The sequence below is a fragment of the Macaca nemestrina genome, chromosome 14 (genome assembly GCF_043159975.1).
Source record: "Macaca nemestrina isolate mMacNem1 chromosome 14, mMacNem.hap1, whole genome shotgun sequence".
Classification (NCBI taxonomy): Eukaryota; Metazoa; Chordata; class Mammalia; order Primates; family Cercopithecidae; genus Macaca; species Macaca nemestrina.
The window spans coordinates 12,180,495-12,203,170 of record NC_092138.1 but is presented as its reverse complement, the minus strand read 5'-3'; the positions used below and the strand labels follow the sequence as shown (position 1 = coordinate 12,203,170).

At 37.9% G+C, this 22,676-nt stretch overlaps 1 protein-coding gene across 6 annotated transcripts in view; it reads left to right on the top strand.

Annotated features, from left to right (window-relative positions):
- LOC105498761 (N-alpha-acetyltransferase 35, NatC auxiliary subunit) overlaps positions 1–22,676 on the top strand; it is an 89,499-nt gene that overhangs the window by 34,098 nt on the left and 32,725 nt on the right. For all 6 annotated transcript variants that reach the window (XM_011771084.3, XM_011771083.3, XM_011771085.2 and 3 more), the window contains exons 7-11: positions 397–463; positions 544–587; positions 2,116–2,166; positions 2,794–2,877; positions 3,697–3,811. In XM_011771084.3, coding sequence (XP_011769386.1) covers positions 397–463; positions 544–587; positions 2,116–2,166; positions 2,794–2,877; positions 3,697–3,811 — 361 coding nt within the window. The remainder of the gene's footprint in view (positions 1–396; positions 464–543; positions 588–2,115; positions 2,167–2,793; positions 2,878–3,696; positions 3,812–22,676) is intronic.

Sequence of the window (22,676 nt, the reverse complement as noted above, 5' to 3'; positions counted from 1 at the left end):
TTTTAAGTAGTCTTATCTAAATCTTGCAGCCTTGTCCTTAAACAGTAATTACTGTATATTTACTATTCACCTGTGAATGTGAGAATACTTTGTGAGAATTATTACTTTGTGATATTTTCATAAGCATTACACTTATGTGGCAAATGAACGTATTAAATTGCCTAAGGACAAGCAATTGAAAGTAAGGACAGAGACAACATTAGGTGTTTTATGTGTATGCCTTCAAGAAAAGCTTGGGTGTATCCTAGTAATATTTAGACAAGCAGGATGACCTCCCATTTCTGTTTCTTTATTAAATAGTGATTTTGTAGAGAACTATAAAGAAAAGTTTTATATTTTGCCACAATTTAAAGTTTTGTTGCTATTCATGAGCCTGATTATTCCCTTTTTGTATAGGAAGATTTTCAGTCTATGACTTATGGATTTAAAATGGCTAACAGTGTGACAGATCTTCGAGTTACAGGTAAAATTATTTTTAAAGATAATTCACAAGTTTTACATTTTCATATGTTTCCTTTTGAAACTTACTGTTTCTTTTTCTAGGCATGCTAAAAGATGTGGAGGATGACATGCAAAGAAGAGTAAAGGTATATATGTTTTCTCTTTGATGTAGGGTTTTGGTACACGTCTAAATGTCAGGTTAACTTTACCTAATTACAAATGTGTAGAACCACCTTTCTCCTGTATGTGCTTTGTATTTTTTTTTTTTTTTTTTTTTTGGTAATGAATTTGAACACTGCTAGAGGAGTTTCTGATAAATGAATGTCATTTTCAAGTATAGCCATCCCTCAGTATTCTCAGGGCATTGGTTCCAGGACCCCTGTGGATGCCAAAACTCAAGGATGCTCAAGTCTCTTATGTAAAATGGTGTGATATTTGCATATAACCTGTTTATGTCCTTCTGTATACTTTAAATCATCACTAGATTACTTATAATATTTAATATGATGTAAATGCTATGTAAATAGTTGTACTTTTAAAATCTGTATTTTTAAATGCTATTTTAAAATTTTTTTCTGGATACTTTCAATCAGTGGTTGGTTGAATCCAACCCATGGATAAAGAGAGATGAGTATATTAAAATTTAACCCACTTGATTCTTTCAACTTTTTGCCGGTGTTTTAGAGTTTTTTTACTATGCTATTTTAAGAATAGTATTTTTCAAAAAAAAAAAAAAACAAAAAGAGTAGTATTTTTCTCCCACTACTGTTTTGAGTTCCTCAAAGGTAAGGACTGTCTTATTCACCTTTGTATCTTTAATAGCTGGTACAGTGTCTGGAACACAGTAGGTGAGCTCAGTAAATGGTAATATGCCAAATCTGGTGAAAACCTTCTAGATGACCTTGATGATTTGCTGCTTTTCATAGAGATTAAAAAGGGGGAAAAGTTGTATTTCTGCTTTTCTTTTTAATGCTAGTATAACAATATGGTTGTCAAACTTCATATTCTCTTTTTTTGATTTTTGCAATTCAGTGAATTGGGCAATTTGACACACATAGTGCTCCACTTTTAGATGAAGAAAATACAGATCAAAGGAGTTAAGTAACCTGTGTCTTAGCTTTACTGAAGGGCACGTAAATGGCAGCTTTAGGGCTAGAACCCACAACTTTTAGTAGCTCTTCCTGTAGTACCGCCCTGGTATTTGGTCAAATAAAATTGTCCACTATAACATTTGTATTAAGATATTTTGTATTTTAGTGTAAAACAAATCAGTATTGACCATTGAACTTTATTTTTTCATGATGATATTTTTGTAAAGGTTACAGTTTTTTTCTAACAGGGTTAGTTTTGAGAGCATCAGGAATTTCAATTAATAGCTCCTTTTAAAGGAAAATGTACTGTATGTCATATACTTCTGCTTATGTTATTTCATTGTTTTGCTTTTGCTGTTTCAATACTTAATTCTTGTGCATGATCTTTATAATTTATGTCAAAATGACCTTTCTGTATATAGAATAGGAGGAACGTAAATACTAGACACAGCTTTTTTTCTCCAACAATTTTTCCCAAAAACAGATTGTTGTGTATACTCAAAAAATTAGTGTTTTACCTTATATATTTGTAATGTAATATTTTTTCAGGTTTGTGTTTAATTCACCTTTTTTAAAATTTTAGAGTACTCGAAGTCGACAAGGAGAAGAAAGAGATCCAGAAGTTGAACTAGAAGTAATTGAACTTATTTTCTGGTAGATAATATCAGAGAAGTCTACCTGTTAATGTTGTAGTTTTATGAACTGCGTTATAATTTATGGAAGCCCTTTTTAAGGTATTTCTTTAAAAATTGGACATTGCAAGGGATTTTATTACCCTTGTATTTATTTTGATAGAATGATAATACAGCTCTTTCAAATAGATGATTTCAAAACTCTTCAGTATTCCTGTGAGGTAGGAAGAAAAATATGATCTTTCACAGATGATGGCGTCAGAGCTCCACAGTGTCAAAAGTTGCTGAACCTTTGTCGAGATTCTAAATTTTCTGACTCTGCTTAAAGCACATTTTAATCAGTCTTTTTAAAATGCAGATAAAATCAGCTTTTTGAGGTAATAGTGTAACTTTTGACTTAGGACAAGATCAGTCCTGTTGATATAGAAGCTTCACATTCCTATTTCAAAAGAATAGGCTTTGTTTTGTTTTCTGCAGCTCATTTTTCAGGCTTTTAAAAGCCTATAAGCGAAGGTGTCTGTAATGTAGTACGTTACTAACATTGAGACTTAGGAGTTAATATATTTTAAATGAAATTCCCTTCATGGACTTTGCATCTTTTAACTTCTAGTCCTTTCTTGTTTTTTTAGCACCAACAATGTTTAGCAGTATTCAGCAGAGTGAAATTTACTCGTGTGTTACTGACAGTGCTTATAGCCTTTACTAAGAAAGAGGTAAGGGCATTCGATATCATATGTCTGTCTGTTTTAGTGATTTTGGATGGAATGCCTGAGTGATGCAGTTCTGAAACTTTTCCCTTGAAGTGCTCCTGATCTCAGATATAGAGAACTCAGCATTTGGTGTATTTATACCAGAGTAACCCTGAAGACCTTCTCAAGAAGTATATTTTTTTCACTTATTTGTAAATAATACATTAGAAGCTGAAATTGCTTGTAGGTTGTCATATTTTGTGAATTGAAAAGGAGAAAGTAAAAATTTTAGGACTATTCTTACCTTCAGTTACATAATTAATTGTTACATTTGTGTAGAACCAAAAGCAAGCCTTAGATGGTGAATATTTTTTCTTTTTTGTATTTTTGCACTAATTCAAGCCAATTACAGATTAATTTGTGAATAGTTTATAAGTGGTGAGTAGGGATCCAATTTTTACCATTAATTTAACTTCTGTAATTCTATTTCTTCCCGGTTTTTCCCCCCCCCCCCCACCTTGATGAATGACATAGAATTGTTGAAAATTTTCTCATTTTCTAGTTGATTGCATCTTTGGTTTTTATTATTAAAAAAAAAAAAAAGGTAAACCAAAAATATTTTCTATTGTTATAATTGATCCTACAAGTTTTATAGATGTGAGTAAAAAAACCATTTTCTATCCTAACAGGATCTGGACATCCTGTATTAAGTGCATAGTTTATGAAAACCAATGTCATTACAGCAAGCATTTAATTTCATTATTGTTTATAGGATTTTCCTATTTAATGTATATCTTTCAGTGAAAGAATATGTAAGAATGTTTTTGGTGATTTATTTGCTAGACCAGTGCTGTTGCAGAAGCTCAAAAATTGATGGTTCAAGCAGCAGATCTTCTTTCTGCCATTCATAATTCATTGCATCATGGCATCCAGGCCCAGAATGATACTACAAAAGGAGGTAATTGTTCATTTTGCTTCTACTCTTTCTTTTCTTTGTTTCCATCAAAGTATTTAGTGTTTAGCTTGTACTAAAGTTTTTTTCAAGTCAGTCTTGTACCTTGGAATGTTTTACTCCAGAGACTTACAGTGTTTAGGCTCTCCTCTATAAATATATACTACACTAAAAAACAATACTGTACAACTTGGCCATTTCCTGTATTTACTATTTAGACTCAGAATATGTATCCTGTCTTACATTCGAGCTGTGATGTTATAGCCTGACGGGTTCTTCTTGCTGCCCAGAAAAGCCAACGCAGTGAGAACAGCAGAGAAGGAGTTTAATTATCATGAGGTCAGCCGAGTGGAAGGATAAGAGCTGTTTCTCAAATCTTCCTCCCTGAGAATTCAGGGACTAGAGTTTTTGAAGAATAGTTTGGCAGGCAGTGGGTGAGCAAGGAGAGGTTTGTTTCAGGAAGGGACAGTTACCATCTTTATTTTAAACTGTAAACTAGATTTGTCCCATAGTTGCTTGGCCTACACCAGGAATGAGCAAAGACAGCTTGTGAGGTTAGAAGCAAGACGGAGTCAGCTATGTCAGGTTTCTCTCATAATTTTTACAAAGGCTGTTTCAGTGTTAACAGTGAATCACCTTTTTCATCACCTCTCCTCTTTACTCTTTTGTCTGAGAGATCATCACTTCCATTACACATGTTAGAAATGCTTGTTCCCCGGTGCTGTAAAGAAATAGCACTTGAACATAAATTTTATTTCCTCAGCAAGGCCATTTTTACTTTCTGCAGAAAGGGTACACTCGCCAGCAGTTCTGCCGTGAGAGTACACCCAACAAAGGAGACAGGGTCATTTATAAGCTGATGCGTCCACCCTACTGCCGTGTCCGGGTTCTGTTGACTGGAACGGGACCTCACATTCTGTATTTGTCCCAATTGCCTAGCAACTTAGAACTTTTTAAAAGAGGCAAAGGCAGAGGAGAACAAAGAAAGGAGGAAGTAACTTGTGGAATGCTGAGAAAGGTAAAAACACCTTCAAATAAGGAAGAAGAACAGTCTATGACCTATTGCTTCCTTGGACCAGTATAAGCATGCCAGGGCAAATATCTGGGCTAAATTATGGGAGCTAAGAACATAAAGTACATTTGTTTCTTTGTTACGGCTAGCAGATATTTAAGAATGTTAGCACAGGTCTTTGAATAAATTTTTCTTCTAAAAGAAGTTACTATTTATTCCTAATTAGATGGAGAGGAAAGTCTTTGAAGAGGAACCTCTACTTTACTTTTTACATACAGTCTACTCTGAACACCAGGCAGGCCTTAGATATTCTCCCTGTTTTGGAAAAACTTTCAGTCTGTATTTTTCCCGTGTTCTCACACCACCACAACAGTCATCAGCACAGAAGACTTGAGTGATCAACTTCTCTTTTTCCACACACACCAGCTGGGTGCCCTCTAATTAAACTGCTATTGAAGGAGTGTTTGTGGTAGTGTGTATGGAAAACAAACTCCAGCCTCTACTGTCTACCTGGAGGTAATGCCAGATCCCACAGGTTGAGGGCTCAGTCCCCAAGACTGCTCTTGCTCCCCAGACACCAGTTCCAAGTCTGGGTTTCCAGAACTTCTGACCTACTGGCTTTAAGTTGGGATTCCCACGACTCTCTTTTTGGTTTCAGCTGATTTGCTGGAGTGACTTACAGAACTCTGGGAAACACTTACTGTGTTTACTGGTTTATTGTGGAGGGCTATAGGATACGAAGGATACAGATGAAGAGATGCATGGGGTGAGGTATGGGTAAGGGTCTTGGAGCTTCCATGCCTTCCCTGGGTGTACTATCTCCTAGGAACCTCGACGTGTTCAGGTATCTGGAAGCTCTCTGAACTGTGTCCTATTGAGTTTTTACAGAAGCTTCCTTACATAGGCATGATTGATTAAACCTTTGGCAGTTGGTGATCAACTTGACCTTCAGCCTCTCCCATCCCTAGAAGTTGTGGGGTGGGGCCGAAAGTCCCAACCCTGTAATCCTGCCTCTGTCTTTTTGGTTATGTGCCCTACCCTGAAGCTGTCATTCGCATACCAAAAGACAGCACTTGGAGAGTCTAAGGATTTTAGGAGTTACCTTAGGAAGCAAGAAGAAAGACCAAATACATATTTCATAATGTCACACCCGCTGTGTTCTCACTGCATTCATACAGGCCTCTGTTATATTTTTTTAAGTACATTGTATTTTAGTTTTTTACCCATTTGTCTTTCCATGAGATTTTGAGCACTTTTAGCCCAGGCACTTTCTTCTTGTGTATTGCCATGCTTGGCATGTTGTTGGCACTCAGATTTTATTTATGAACTATGCCTTAAAAAGAATAGTGTACCTCTGTTGTAAAGTTTACAGTGGGTTAATATTTTAGATAATGTGTAACAATTTTGATTGTCCTTAAAACTCATTACAATGGGATGATATTTATATCCTTTTTTTCCCCCTCAACGACTTGGCCATTCCAGTAGAGATGAAGAGAAATTTATATGCTTCAAATTAGTGTTACCCAGTTGTCGGTCTTGTAACCAGAAAAGCAAATTTTTACTGATTCATACCTCACTCCTTTTCCACACCTATCCTCCATTTAGAGACAGGCATTGTGTTCCTCTTCCCATACATTTTTCTTTCCTTACTAAAATGTTAGGTAATAGAGCAACCCAGAAGGTAATTTGGGTTAGGAAATGAATATTGTCAGAATTTTTATGTTTCTACTAGTTGTGCTAAATTTGTATTTATTTATCATCATTTTCACTTTTTCCAAAAGAGGGAATGTGTTTATAGGATGAATGACTAGGTGGCATTCTGTACCATGGGACATAAGGAGGTGGTTATGCATAGCAATGTAGTAGTACATGTTTACAGAGAGGGATAAAATGTCCACAACTCTTAAATGCTTTGAAATCTACAGCAGTAATACTTTTATGAAAACCACTGTATAATAAATGACTTCAAAGTAATTTGTTGGTTTGTGTATCAACAAGATCTTGAAAGCAAGAATCTTCCGGATGATTGGAATCTGGGTGTTTCTTTTTGCCATGTCTGACTACTCCTGGTCTATTCTGCTCTGTATTTGTAATCAAGCAAACTCTTCAGATGATAATTTCCATGGGATCATTAGTAGATACAGCTTGTGACTTTCCTATATTTCGGACCAGTGCTAAAAATAGCTTGTGCGTATGATCACCTCTATTACTCTGGTTTTATAGTATGCCGACAGGCTTCAGGAAAATTGTTTACATAAAATTGGCTTGAATAAACCTTTAAAAAATGTAATCTTATGACTAAGCAAGTGAAATTTTAAATTTAAGAACTACTCACCCTGTGCTTGTGTGTGTAATACCTTTTAGCTGGCGTGATTTAACTTTGTAATTATCCCTAATCATAAGCCATACAATTCTATAATAAAAAAGTTAATGCCTTCTTAATGTCTATTCTAGTAGAAGAATGATGAGAAAATAGTAGTATAGATTAGTTTTGGTCTCTACTCATTTTGCCTTACGATTATATTACAACTCCAACTGGTGACAAAATGGCTGTGTAAATCCTGAAATCACTGAGCATTCATTTTAGCTTCTCATTGAAAGGTATATATTCAGTACGAATTGTAAACTGGCATTAAGGGAGAAAGTAGGAATAATGAGACTTGATCTGGGAATTACTTGCTGGTGCATTTACTCAATGCATAGTAATATCTTTATGAAGATGCAGAATACAAAAGCGGTTTTGGAGGTGGATAAGGAGGGCAGCTTACTGATAATGGGATTTTTTGATGTGGTTACATGGAGCACTGTAGTAGTAAAGTAAGTATAGTAAATATTTGGCCCTGGAAAATGGATAGAAAAACAGATTTAGGAGTCATTTTCAGTGCTTATTGAGGGAGTAGATGTGTTTACTTGGGACTTACTGGATTCAAAGATGTGACCTTGGGTTATATCGTTGTTGAGGGAAGAAAGGAGCAAAAAAATCCAGTGAAACGGATGTTTTTCTTTGTTTTCGCTTGTGCTGTCTTGAATTTTATGGTTCTTTTTTTTATATCTGTGGAAGTTTAGCTCATCCTTTAAAATGATGTTCACATCATCTCCTCCAGGGAGACTTTCCTGGTTCTGTTTGTCAAAATATTTTTTTCTTTCCCTGTTTGCTCATAGTTATCTGTGAATTGGGTCTAGTTTACCCTTTAGATTATGAGCATCTTTAACAGTTGCCAATGGAAATAATATATTTAAATTTATGTTGCCTGAAATTAGTAGATACTCTTGGGGATTGTATTTTCAAATCTAACACACAGTTTCAAGAGGACTTGTCATCTTTTAAAAATAAATTAAAAGATACCTGAATAAACTTGGTGGGTTGAACACATGTATTTGCTTTCTGAAATCCCAAAGAAGCAATGAAGAAGTGATTTTTTTCTTTCAGAGCATAATTGATAAAGATGGAAAAGACAGGGAAAGGGGAAAATAGCAACAAAGTTATTTTAGAAACTGGAAAACAGAAGGAGATTGACTTACCTATCTACAAATAACTGTATTTTTAGCCACTGATAGAGGACGTCAAAGGCAGCCCAGTTGAAACTGTGGATCTCCTGAAGGCTGCATTATTAGCTTGCCAGATACTTCTAGAAATGGGTATGAGAAATTTAGCTGAAAACATGAGAACCGGTTAATAATCTGTTCAGAAGCAGAAATTTCTTCCCCCTTTTTGCTGAGTGACATTCCTGAACCTCACAATACTAAAAGTTTATTCTCTGGAGGAAGGGGACAGAGGGATTCTGTACTTGAGGGTATATGAGGCCCAGTTGAAAGGGTACACATTATGAGAGAGTTAAATGAAAGTTAAGTAGTTATTATTGTGACCTACTTTCTTTCCCCATCTCTCCTTTCCTTGCTCCACTCTGCTTTCAGAACAGTGTAGCCAGGCACATGCTCTCCACTTGAGTTTAGAAGGTTCTTCTTAGGGAAATCTGACAAGTACAAGAGGTGAGGAAAAACAACAGCAAAATCTAAATATGACAATTTCAGCAGTTCCCCTGATAAAATGGCTTGGTTGAAAGCCAGACCTATATTCACCGTGCTCTTAATGTTTTTTTTGGTGTGTGCTCTAGTTTCAAATCTGAGTGTAGAGTTAAGGGTGGAAATCTCTAGTCTGAAAGAAAGGGAATAAAACAGGCAAGCAAACAAAATACCTTAAGAAAAATGAGAAAAATCAATACGTATGTCAAACAAAAATAGGATGCTATATGAAAGGAAAAAAGGGGAATATGTTCTTTGAGATTGAAAATAGAAGAGCACGGTGGGTGGGGGGCAAGGGGAGGGATAGCATTCAGAGAAATACCTAATGTAGATGATGGGTTGATGGGTGCAGCAAACCACTATGCACATGTATATGTATGTAACAGACCTGCATGTTTTGCACATGTATCCCAGAACTTAGAAGAGCAGAAATGACAAAAATAAGTAGGAAGTTTAGAACACAAAGTTGCAGAAATCTTAAGAGTCAAAAATGAAAAGGTTGAAAATAGGAAAGATAAAGATTAACTAGGCTTAGTCGCGAAAGGTCTACCATCTAATAAAGGTAAGTAAATAAAACAAAGGATAAACTAATAAAAGTTGTTTCAGAAATATGGATCAGAAAATAGAAGCCAAAAAAAAAAAAAAAATCACTGGATGTGGTAGCCCATGCCTGTAATCCTAGTGCACTTTGGGAAGCCAAGGCAGGAAGATTGCATGAGGCCAGGAATTTGAAACCAGCCTGTACAACATAGTGAGTCCCCATCTCTACAAAAAATTAAAAAATTAGCCAGGTGTGGTGGCACATGCCTTGTAGTCCTTTCTACTTGGGAGACTAAAGTGGGAGGATTGCCTGAGCCCAGGAGGTCGAGGCTACAGTGAGCTATGATTGTACCACTGCACTCCAGCCTGGATGACAGAGAGAGACCCTGTCTTTTTAAAACAGACAAACAAACGTAAGAATATTTCCTGGAGACAGATGATATGAATGCTCAGTTTGAAAGAGCCAATAAAGAGCCATCCAGCACAACTAGAATGAAAACTGACTTGTATTGAGGTGGCATATCATTATGAAACTTTAGGAAAGTGGCAACAAATAGAAGATCCTAAGAGAAAAGAGGCAAAACCGAGTTACATACACAGAATCAAGACAGAATGCCACATGTGCAGCAGCAGTGGAAATTAGAAGTCAACGAAGCGAAAACAAAGATCCTAATGCAAAACTTCCTCAGAGCAATAGCAATGAAGACAGTGTAGTTCTGGATAGATACAGATCAGTGGAATATAATAGAATTGAGAGCCCAGAAATGAACACTCATATTCTCAGTTGCTGTTTGACAAGGGTGTCAAGACAATTCAATGAGGAAAGAAATGTCATCAGAGATGCTAAGACAACTGAATGTCCACATGCTGGAGGGATAAAGTTGGTTACTCCCTATCGCCCCTGCTGGTCATATACAAAAGTCAGCTCAGAATGGATCAGTGACTTGAATGTAAGAACTAAAGCTATAGAACTCTTAAAACATAGGCATTAATCTTACACCCAGATTAAAAAAAAAAGCAAACCTGAATGAAAAAATGGGCAAGAGATTTGAACAGATATTTCTTCAAATAAGATATGCAAATGAACAAAAAGTACATGAAAAGATGTGCAACAACATTAATCTTCAGGGAAATGCAAATCAAAATGAAAAGTTACTGCAGCCCACCAACTTGATTGCTTTAATAAAAAATAATAAAAAGTGTTGGCAAGGATGGGAAGAAACTGGAGCCCTAATACAGTACTGATTGGAATGTAAAATGATACAGTTCTCTTGGAGATAGTCTGGTAGTGTCTCAAATGTTAAACATAGAATTATCCAAGGGAAATGAAAACATCCATACAAAAAGTTATACACTAATGCTCATAGCAGCATTATTCATAATAGCCAAAAGGGAAAAACAGGCGAAATGTCCAATCAGTGGATGAATGGATACATAAAATAGTATATCCATGTAGTGGTGTATTATTTGTCAATGAAAAATGAAGTACTGAAGGACCTTTAAAACATTGTGTTACATGGAAGAATCCAATCAGAAAAGACCACGTATTACATGATTTCCATTTATATAAAATGTCCAAAGTTGGCAAATCCATAGAGACAAAGTAGATTCGTGGTTTCCTAGGATTGGGGGAAACATTTTAGGCAGGTAAGAGAGTGAGAGTGATTGCTAATGGGTATAGAGTTTCTTCGTGGGGTGATGAAAATGTCCTAAATTAGGTTGTGATAGTGTCACAACTCTGTGAATGTATAAAAAACCTTTGAATTGTGTACTTTAAATAGGTGAGTTATGTGGTATGCTAATTATATCTCATTAGAATTGTGAGTAAAAGAAAATCACCAGAGAAATGATTTCAGACTTTGGGGGATAATGGTTTCTAATGTTGAATTCTAGACACAAACTATCATTTAATTTTGAGGAAAGATAATTTCAGGCACTTACAGTCTCAGAATTTATCTCACAAAAGTTTTGGAAGATGTGCTCCATTAAAACATGGGAGTAAAGAAAGAGGGAAAGCATGAGGTTTAGGGAAAATGAGAATCCATCATAAAATAATGAAGGAAATCCCCAGGATGGTGGTGAAGGGAGAAAAACACAACATAATAGCTGAGCACCATGTATGGACAAGTCCAGACTGGAGGAAGCCCCAAGGCTCTAGGGAAAATGTCTTGAAGATACAAGACCACTGTTGCGTTTGATATATTCAGAAGAGATTGAGAGAACTGACAAATGGTTTGGGGTTGAATTAAGCCTTATGAGACAATTATTAAACTTCCGAATGCATATGAAAATTAAAATTTTCACATCTGGGCAATGGATAACAAATCATAGTGGTGCTAATGCTGGCTGACTGACTTGATCATAATGGTGCAAACGCTGAATATTGATTATAACCAAAATTGTGATGTAACGGTATTGTAGGTGAGGGGACAGAAGTGTGTGCAGGCATATAATTTGTACATGGTTACAGTGCTACTTGTTTTTTGTTTTACACATTATCTCTGACTTCCTCCTTTTCAGGTCTCTGACATCTTCTGGAGATGGAGGAGGAAGTCAGAGATAATGTGTAAAACTAAAAAGAAATTAAGGAGTACTCTAAGCCTGTTTTTTGGCAATATTTAGATCAAGGGTGTCCAATCTTTTTTTTTTTTTTTTTTTTGAGACAGAGTTTTGTTATTGTTGCCCAGACTGGAGTGCAATGGCGCGATCTTGGCTCAGTGCAACCTCTGCCTCCCGGGTTCAAGTGATTCTCCTGGCTCAGCCTCCTGAGTAGCTGGAATTACAGGCGCCGGTCACCACGCCCGGCTAACTGTTTTGTATTCTTTTTTTAGTGGAGACGGAGTTTCACCATGATGGCCAGGCTGGTCTCCTGACCTCAAGTGATCCACCTGCCTTGGCCTTCCAAAGTGCTGGGTTTATGGGCGTGAGCCACCGTGCCTGGCCAGGGGTGTCCAATCTTTTGGCTTCCCAAGGCCACACTGGAAGAAGAATTGTCTTGCATCACACTTAAAATGTGCTAATGAGAGCTGATGAGCCAAAAAAAAGAAAAAATAACCAAAACAAATCTCATGTTTTAATAAAGTTTACAAACTGGTGTTGGACTGCATTCACAGTCATTGTGGGCTGCAAGTTGGACAGATTTGAGGTAGATAATACCAAAAAAGAAATACAGGAGATAACTAAGAGGAAATGGAAGAGATAGCCTCTGGGGAGAGAGAAATGGTGATGTTGGGTGGAGAACATGGCTAGACGATTGATTACTGGTTTTAATAAAAGCCTTGTTCACCTGATTCTTGAGCCACATGGCATATGTGACTGAAAAAAAGTTAAAAATTTTGTGCATATTAAAAATAGATTAAAATATGTAGAATATGATGATACATTACCTGTGATAGGGCTCATTTAACTTCCTGAGGACTGACCTTGGCGCTGAAGACAAAACTATGCTGTTACAACCCAGTCGGCTTAACTTGCCCACGGTGGCAGTGTATTGTGCAACAGAGGTGGAGCTGACTTCATTTTAAAATCACAAGCCATTAGAGAGTACTAAGCCGTGATGTGCTAGTGCCAGGAGCCTGAGATGTTTATTCTTTTAGTTCAAAATTTTTTCTGTTTTTAACAAGTCCATGCATACCCACAGATGTGTGCTTGTGTGTGTCTAATCTAGAGGATTTCTGGTTTGGGGATGGTACTGTGAAGATGGCTCTGATGTTTCTACTCTCTAAAACCAGCCAAAATCTACAAGGAATATGGGAAATAGGATCTTTCCAGTGTCTTAAAAAATAGGGAACACTTATAACCAGAATCAAAACAGAATGGGACCCAGGAGAGGGAGAACATTGAGAATGGATACTTAGATTTTCATGGTGTAAACATAAGTAGACCTGCAAAGGACAGTGTTCTCACAAGAGGTTGACATAACTTGAAGGGACAAAACTAGGGATTCTCTTGGAATAATCACAGGTGTGGAGTATACAAGCTGACTGTGTTAAACTATGTGAATAATACCTTGGGAGAGGCAAAGGAGGTGGGACTCTGCCAGAAAACATGCACATTGCTGTCTTTGTTTCTGCTGCAAGACAGAGGAGATGCTGTGGATGTTTTAGTAGTCTGGTTAACTGGTAATCTTTGTGTCAGTAAAAGAAACGCATGCCCTTGGGCACATAACATGGCTTAAGGAAAGTCAGGCCTCCTGCTAGTCTAGAGTGCTATTCTAACACCTCACTCAAAAAACTGGTTCAAGAAGCACTCCTTCAGTGATATCATAATCAAAAAAGAAACGGCATAGTATTTATACACAGATATTCCAAGAAAATAGCACAAATCAAGAAAGCAGATGAAAAACACTGCTCAGAAACACTTTTGTACAAAAATTGAAAGAATTTATTTAAAAATGACCTCTGTAGAACAAGAGCAGAAAGCAAAAATACTAAGACTAAAGGAAGAAATAACGAATAACAGAAAGGGTGTAAAAGTGACCAGGCAGAGTTCAGGAAAGCAGTATAAGAGAAAAATCCTGAGAGATCTCATTGAAAATAGCAAAAGTGTTCTAGACATTGCTGAAAAGCCATGAAGGACTTTGAGGGCCAGGTGCTGTGGCTCAGGTCTGTAATCCCAACAGTTTGGGAGGCCGAGGCAGGCAGATCACCTGAGGTCGGGAGTTCAAGACCAGCCTGACCAACATGGAGAAACCCCCGTCTCTACTAAAAATACAAAATTAGCTGTGGTGGTGCATGCCTGTAGTCCCAGCTACTTGGGAGGCTGAGTCAGGAGAATCGCTTGAACCTGGGAGGCAGAGTGAGCCAAGATCATGCCATTGCACTCCAGTCTGGGCAGCCAGAGTGAAACTCGGTCTCAAAAAAAAAAAAAAAAAAAAAAAAGGACATAGAGGTCAGGATTGAGGAAAAAACTAAGTGAAACAGAAGTGAGCAAAGGAGATTTGAAGTGTGATGAGGAAGTAATAGCAAAAGAAGACTCAGTATACATATAATTGGTGTCCCTTAAGATGTGAACCGTATAATGGAACAGAAAGAAATGTTAGACATTTCTAGAAGAAACTAGAATTAAATCCGTAAGTGTGCATTGAAAGAGTATACGGTGTTCCAGGATAAATTAATAAATAATTATTAATAGTAAAATAGAGCCTAGTAAATTACTTAAGATCTAAAGCAACCTATATTGGCTTCATGGTTCTTCACATCACCATCAACACAGAAAGTAACATAACAATATCTTCAAAGTCCTCAAGTAAAGAACTGTGACCTGCTGGGCGCAGTGTTTCACACCTGTAATCCCAGCACTTTGGGAGGCCAAGGCGGGTGGATCACAAGGTCAGGAGTTTGAGACCAGCCTGACCAACATGGTGAAATCCTGTCTCTAATAAAAGTAGAAAAATTAGCTGGGCATGGTGGTGGGCACCTATAATCCCAGCTACTCAGGAGGCTGAGGCAGGAGAACTGCTTGAACCTGGGAGGCAGAGGTTGTGATGAGCTGAGATCGCGGCATTGTACTTCAGCCTGGGCAACAGAGTGAGACTCAAAAAAAAAAAAAAAAAACTGTGATATAAAACTTTTACACCCATTCCAAAGGTCTTCAACTGACACTTGTACAAATATTTTTAAACTAGCAAGAACTTGGAATATTTTTCCAAAAACCTTTTCCCTGGAGGAGAAAGACTGAAATCAGGAATGAAATTCAGCCTACTGAGACATAAATGGAAAAGCTGTGACAGGACAGACATTGAGCATTGATTTTGTTTCATTGTATAACTGTAGTTAAAATGCTGGAAATTGATTTTACTAAATATAATGTAACAGAAGTGTCAAGAATCTTGACGATATAGAAGTAATTAACCAAAGTCAGGAAGTAATGGGGAAGACTAATTTTCTTTTATATGCAGGGATCCAGAGATACTGGTTAAAGCTGAGAAATCATCTGTAATATAAAGATAGGTATATTTCAACATGTAGAGGTAACAAATGGTGATAGAGATAGACTATTCAAGTTTGGTGCTTGTCGTAGTTCATTTTGTGTTGCTGTAACAGAGTACCTGAGACTGGGTGATTTATTTTGAAAGAGGTTTACTTAGCTCATGGTTCTGCAGCCTGGGAAGTTCAAGATTCATGGGACACGCTCAGCTTCTGATGAGACCATGCACTGGGTCAAAACATGGCAAAGAAGTTTAAAGCAGACACGTGGAAAGAGGAACCAAACAGAAAGAACCTCCCTTTTAACATTACACTATCGTAGGAACTAATCCGTACCTATGAGAACTAATCCAGTCTCACGAGAGTGAGAAGGCATTAATCTGTTTAGGAGATATCTGCCCACTTTACTCAGACATCTCCTGTTAGGCCCCATCTCCCAACACTGTTGTACTGGCAGTTAAACTTCATGAGTTTTGGTGGGGACAAAAACACATCCAAACCATAGCAATGGCCAAAGGAAGGTAAAGGGAGGTCTTTAGCATTATCATTGTTTATTATCGGTAAGAAGATTAACAGATACCTTTCTGAAGGAATAGAACTTTAGAGATATTAATAAAGTTGTAGATACAAAATTAATAAAAGACTTCTCAATTATCAGAAAATACAGCAAAGAATGATCTTAATGAAAGATAAAGGGAACCATGTATTTCCAATTTAGTGATAACAAAACTAAGTTCTGATTGTTGCTCCTCTTTCCTTCTCTTGAAAAAATTCACTCCTAATGCCATGAGGTGGGCCTGAGCACAATGGGCATGTGCACTAGAGCAAGACTTTGGAGCCTGCCTTAGGGATGAGGATGGTGTCCACATGGGAGAGAGGAGTAGCCTGACATAAGGTGGTGTAACCATGTGGGTAGGTGGAGAGTCCTTTTAGCAGGGCGAGGCCTAGCATGGGCCATCAAAGTCTGTGTGGAGTAAGGAAGTGTCCATGCAGAATGGTAGTGGAATGGGGAGGGCATCTGCAAAGAGATAGACCTAGAGCAGGAGTTTGGAACAGTTCAAGGTACCTTGAAAGCATCACCATGAATGGGTAGCCTAACTGGATTCACTGCTTCTTATAGAAAGATATCTCCACGGGAGTGTAGCTGAGCTTGGGGTGCCTGAGCCTAAGCAGGATCGAGAAGGGGACCATGTGGGAACAACCTGGCACTGTATGTCAGGAGCCTAAGTAGGATGAGGAGGGTGTGTCTATGGGAAGGCAGCCTAGTACAGGGTTTTGGAGTGTAAAGGCAGGGAATAGAGAGAGGCATGGGGTGTGGGAGTCCAGGCAGGGTAGGCTCATGTTAATGAGGCCTGGCAGAGTAGGGTGGTGAAACCTGAGGTAAATTCATGGAGGTGGTTGTGTACAGGGCTGTCAGAGACCAAGCCAGGTAATGAGGGCATCTGTGCATGGGGGTGACCAGGTGCAGGGTTTCAGAGCCTAAGCATGTTGAAAAGGGTGTCCTTGTGGAAGGTTGCCCAGGTATAGGTGTCAGATCATAAGTGGGGAGAAGAGGCTGTCCAGGAGGACAGGATGGCATGAGATGTCAAAGCCTAAGCAGGAAGAGAAGAGTAGAAAGGTGGCCCCATGTGGGAAGTTGCAGCCTAAGAAGATTGATGAAAAGCTTATGTGCAGAAAAGTAGCCTGTTGTGGGGTATCAGAGCTCAGTTGGGGTGAGGAGAGCATCTCTAGAGGAGTGCCAAATAGAGTGGAGGTTATGGTGGCCTAACATGTCAGTGAGAGATTGTAGTGGACTGAATGATGGTCCCAAAGCTATCAAGGTCCTATTTCTACTTCTCAGAACCTGTAAATATCTATTTGGGAAAGGGATCTTTATAAATGTGATTGTTAAGAGTCTTGTGATGAGGGGGTGATCATGGATTGTCTGGCTGTACCCAGATATCGTTAAGTGTCCTTCTAAAAGAGGTGGATGGGCCGGTCACGGTGTAAGTCTTACTCTGTCACCCAGGCTGGGGTGCAGTGGCACAATGTAAGCTTACTGCAGCCTTTGCCTGCCAGGTTCAAATGATTCTCCCACCTCAGCCTCCTGGGTAGCTGGGATTACAGGCATACACCACCATGCCTGGCTAATTTTTGTGTTTTTAGTAGAGATGGGGCTTCACCCTGTTGTCCAGGCTGGTCTTGAACTCCAGACCTCAAGTGATCCACCCACCTTGGCCTCCCAAAGTGCTGTGATTACAGGCGTGAGCCACCACATCCAGCTGGGAAAGGCTAATCTGTAGGGACAGGAAGAAGTACCTTGGTTGCTGAGCATTGGAGTGATAGACTGGGAAATTGCACAGAAAAACCTTTTGGGGTGGTAAAAACGTTATTTTTGTTGATTGTGGTAGTTACATGGTTGTACATATTTTTCAGACCATTGAACTGTACATTTGATGTTTGTATTGTATGTGAATTATGCCTCAATAAAATTAGAAAAAGGAAGTTTCTCCCACACATGGAAGAAACTTGTAGTAGTGATTATTTCTCAAGAGATATACTGGGGATCACAAGTGGGCGACTTTTTTTCCCTTAAACTCAGTGGTAAGAATGAGATTTTCAGAAAACCCTTTGAATCTATTACCTATTCAAAAATATACACTAAAAAGTGTCATATATGTAGATTTGTATGGTATTACACCCTAGGTTACTCTCACCAATGACTAGGGTATGATATTTATTGAGGCCATGCCTTAACAGTTGTGATTTAATACTATTTTGTAACATTTTGGTTAAATATAACATAAAGCTTACCATTTTAACCATTTTAAGTATCACTGACATTAAGTACATCTACATTGCTGTGCAACTATCATCACTATTTCCAGAACTTTTTTATGTTCCCAAACTGGAACTCTACCCCTTAAACATGAACTCCCAGTTCCCTCCTCCCCACAAACCCTCATGGCCATTATTATACTTCTCTCTCTGAATTTGACTGTTCTAGGTCCCTCATACAAGTGATATTATACAGTACTTGTCCTTTTGTGTCTGGCTTAGTACACTTTTACAGCTTTTTGTAGAAGGAAATAAAGTAGCCAAGAAGTGCAGAATAACATGACCGAAGCTCAGCAGCTTTTATTTTGTTTTCCAGAATTCTTTCCAACTTAAGGGCAGCCAAAACTCATTATTTTAATAAACCTGACTATAAATTGCTTATGTAACTCATGAAAGTTATGTCGAATAAATTATATAGTCTCTCTCTTGACTAATACATTTCCAGATCTTTAATTTTGACATCTAATTTACTTTTAGAATAACTTACTTTGTTCAATAAAACCAAAGTACTTGTTACCATAAATCTTTTATCAAGGGGGAAGGGGAAGGTGAAGAGAAGTTGGTTAATGGGTACAAAAATACAGTTAGATAGATGGAATATGTTCTATTTTTTGATAGTGTAGAAGGGAGACTGTAGTTATTATTTTGTTGTGTATTTCAGAACAGCTAGCAGAGAATCGGTATGTTACCAGTGCAAAGAAGAGAGAATACCCTAATTACCCTGATTTGATTATTATACATTGTGTACATGTATCAAAATATCCCATATACCCCAAAAATACATACAACTGTTATACATCAGTTTTTAAAAAAGAAAAAGTTATTATGTAATGACCATGTGCTGTTGGTAATACTTTTCTGTTGTTAATAATGAAGACCAGTGACCTAACAGGAATTTTAGGACTTTCACTGTTTAAACCTGTGTATCATAATGTTTTGAAAATATCAGTTATACTTTATTATTTTAAGAGAATGCTAGTTGAAGGGAAGATAATCTTATTTGGCCCTCTTGTACTGAGTGACTTTAGCATTTTATTTATTTTTAATTTTTAATTTTTTGAGATGGGGTCTGGCTGTTTTGGCCAGGTTAGTCTTGAACTCATGGCCTCAAGCAATCCTGCTGTCTCAGCATCCTAGTGGGCTAGGATTACGGGCACGAGCCACTGTGCCTGGCTTAGCATTTTATTTATGAAGTGTTTTAACAGGAAAACCAAGATAATTTTTATATACCTATAGACTTGTGAAATAAGAAGGAAGCTCTGAAAATTATGTTGTCTAATTTGTATCCAGTTCAGTTCAGGAAAACTTCAGTGGGCATATGCTAGGTGGGAAGTGCCATGAATTATGTTTCTTTCTGAGCTCATTTAGTAAGGGGCATTAGAGCCTGTTCAGGTTATTTCCATATAAGACAACCTGAAATAGTGTGGTAGAGGTATGAAGTACAGGGGGAAAATGTTAAAACAGTTTATTCTGGGAAGATATTGGGTTTGATAAAGCTTCTTTTAACTTTTTATAATTTCTACTGCCTTGAAACCAAATGCAATCTCCTGGCTACCTTTTAGCCCCTCAGCCGTAGTCTACATCCTGAATAACTGGTTTGATCTTTTATTGTAACTGGGTTCTTACCCTCTTTTCTAGTCAAGCAACTTATGATGTCTGGTATAGGATGGTTACTAAATTCTTATGCAGGAGATTCAACAACAGCTGAGACTTAAAAATAGCCATTAGCAACTCCTTTAATCATTAACATGGACCAAAAATGTAGAGGAGAAAAAGTTTAAATATATGTGGAGAATGGAGAGGAGTATATAGATAACTTCTAAATTTATCATAGAAGCTTTGTTTCCAGTCTATTTATAGGCTTCTATTTTTACTTCCTGAGTTTAGAGAAGTTAGGAGTTGGAAAATTGCAACTCCTTAAGGAAAAAAGAAAAGCCATATTCTCTGTCCTGTAGGCCAGTGGTCCCCACCCAACCTTTTTGGCACCAGGGACTGGTTTTGTGGAAGACAATTTTTCCACCAACAGGGGTGGGAGGAGGATGGTTTCTGGTTGATTCAAGTGCATTACATTTATTGTGCGCTTTATTTCTATTATTACATTGTAATATATAATGAAATACACACCTCACCATAATGTAGACACAATGGGAGCCCTGAGCTTGTTTTCCTGCAAGTAGACAGTCCCCTTTGGTGGTGATGGGAGACAGTGACAGATCATCAAGCATTGGGTTCTCATAAGAATCGTGCGACCTAGATCCCTCATTTTCACACCTCACAATAGGATTTGCGCTCCTATGAGAATCTAATGCCGCCGCTGATCTGACAGGAAGTGGAGCTCAGGCAGTAATGGGAGTGATGGGGAGCGGCTTAAGTACAGATGCAGCTTTGCTTGCTTGCCCACTGCTCACCTCCTGCTATGCAGCCTGGTTCCCAATAGGCTACAAACCACTACTAGACCTGGGCTGGGGACCCCCGCTGTAGACCTTTTACATGCTTGGAAGACCTTGTCTTGACTAATACTTTGTCCTTTGAATAACTCAAAACTTTTCTAGGAAGTCGTTCCTGTAATTTTTCAATGGATTATTAAATCCTGGGTGTATCCACACTGAATTATGATTGCTTGTTGTATTTGTGTAGACCAGTGTTTCTCAACTGGGGCCTTCCAGGGACATTTGGCAATGTCTGGATGCATATTTGGTTTTCACAGTACAGCGGGTGCTACTGGCATCTCGCGTGAAGAGATCAAGTGCTGCTGCTTTTTAGTTTGTATAAAAGTGAATGTAGTACAGAATATAATATTGGTTGTCCATTTCCCATTATTACTTTCCATGGTAATACAGATTTTCATGAGTGGCTATTATCCACTTAATTTTCTACTTGTGACATAGGCCTCTAAAAATGTGTGGATTAAGAATAAAAGAATATTCCTGAATAATAATTTTAGATGCACGTTAGAATGCTTTCAGGGAAAATAAGGGTGATACACTATTGAAGTATCTGAATTCCATGCATTTATTAAAACTCAAAATATATTTGTGTTGGTATGGTGAAGAAGCTTTTTATAGCATTGGTATTACTACTTTAGTTCTATATGAAGTTTTCAAACTATTGCATTATAGTAGAAACAGCCTTTCATTTTATTTTGAGCGTGCTGCATATCTTGTTACTGAGCAAACATATGAGCTGGGTATTTAGGTGTTTGAGAAATTAAGCCAGTTCCTGCTTTCAGAACAGCTCAGAGAGAGGGGAAAATGACATAACTCCATATAGACAGTGCGGTAGTATATATAGAAAGTACTGGGGAGAGTTGAGGAGGAGAAGGCATTCAAGCTGTTTCAAAACTACCAGCCTAATCATAGGGGATAGGTTTTACAGGTAAACAGTTTGCGTAAAAAGTAAAGAGGCATAAAAGAGCATGAAATTTGTGAGTCACTGTGCATGCTTATAGTTTACAATGCTTAAGGAGAAGGGAGTGTTCAGAGATCATTTTCAGAAAAAGGTTAAAACCATGACTCTCATACAGATATAAAACAAAAATGAATGTGACCGGGTGCGGTGGCTCACGCCTGTAATCCCAGCACTTTGGGAGGCTGAGGCAGGCCGATTACTTGAGGTCAGGAGTTCAAGACCCACTTGGCCAATATGTTGAAACCCCATCTCTACTAAAAATACAAAATTTAGCTGGGCATGGTGGTGGACACCTGTAATCCCAGCTACTTGGGAGGCTGAGGCAGGAGAATTGCTTGGTTTTGCCACTACACTCCAGCTTGGGCAATAGAGTGAAACTCCATTTCAGGGGGGAAAAACAAAAAAAGAATGCTAAAATCATTCAAACACATGTTATAGCAGTTCAAATGTAAACTTTTAAACAGCACACATTTATATGAAGTAATGGAATGTTGAAATAAGTTGTAAATGGTAGCAAAGTTGTTTTTTTTCCATAAAAGGGGAAAGAAGTCAATGAATTTCTACTAGATAGGATAGAAATTGCATGTTTGTCACTTGCCTACAATTTATAGATTTATGGAATAGCTCCCATGGAATCAATCTGACAGTGAGTAGTTTTCCATTGAAGTGCAGTTTTTTTTTTTCCATAGGGAGAGCAGGAAATTGGAAAGTACCTTCCAGTGTTCTACCAAAGAATCTGTACTGTATATAATAGGGAGTCAACAAAGTTTTTGGATTTGGAGAATGAAACGAGGCTGTGTTTTAGATGAAACAGTTGAGGTGGCAGCGTATAGGATTAATTGAATGAGGGAGCAATCAGTGCAGTTAGGCTGTTGCAGTAGCAGTAAGAGGGAAGAGGAGGGACAGATCGAGTGTACATTAGGAATTAGAATCTTTAAAACTTATTAGGCATAGGCAAGGCAATGAGAAGAGACAAGGCTTCTGGCTTAAGCAATTGTAAGGATAGTGGGTCATTTTACTGAGAAAGGGGGCCTGTAAGAGGAAAAGCAATGTTAGGGGAAAAACAAAGAGAGTGTTTGGACATTTGCCTTTTGAGATGATACAGCATACCAAGGTGGAAATGTTCCTTATGCAGTTATAAGCC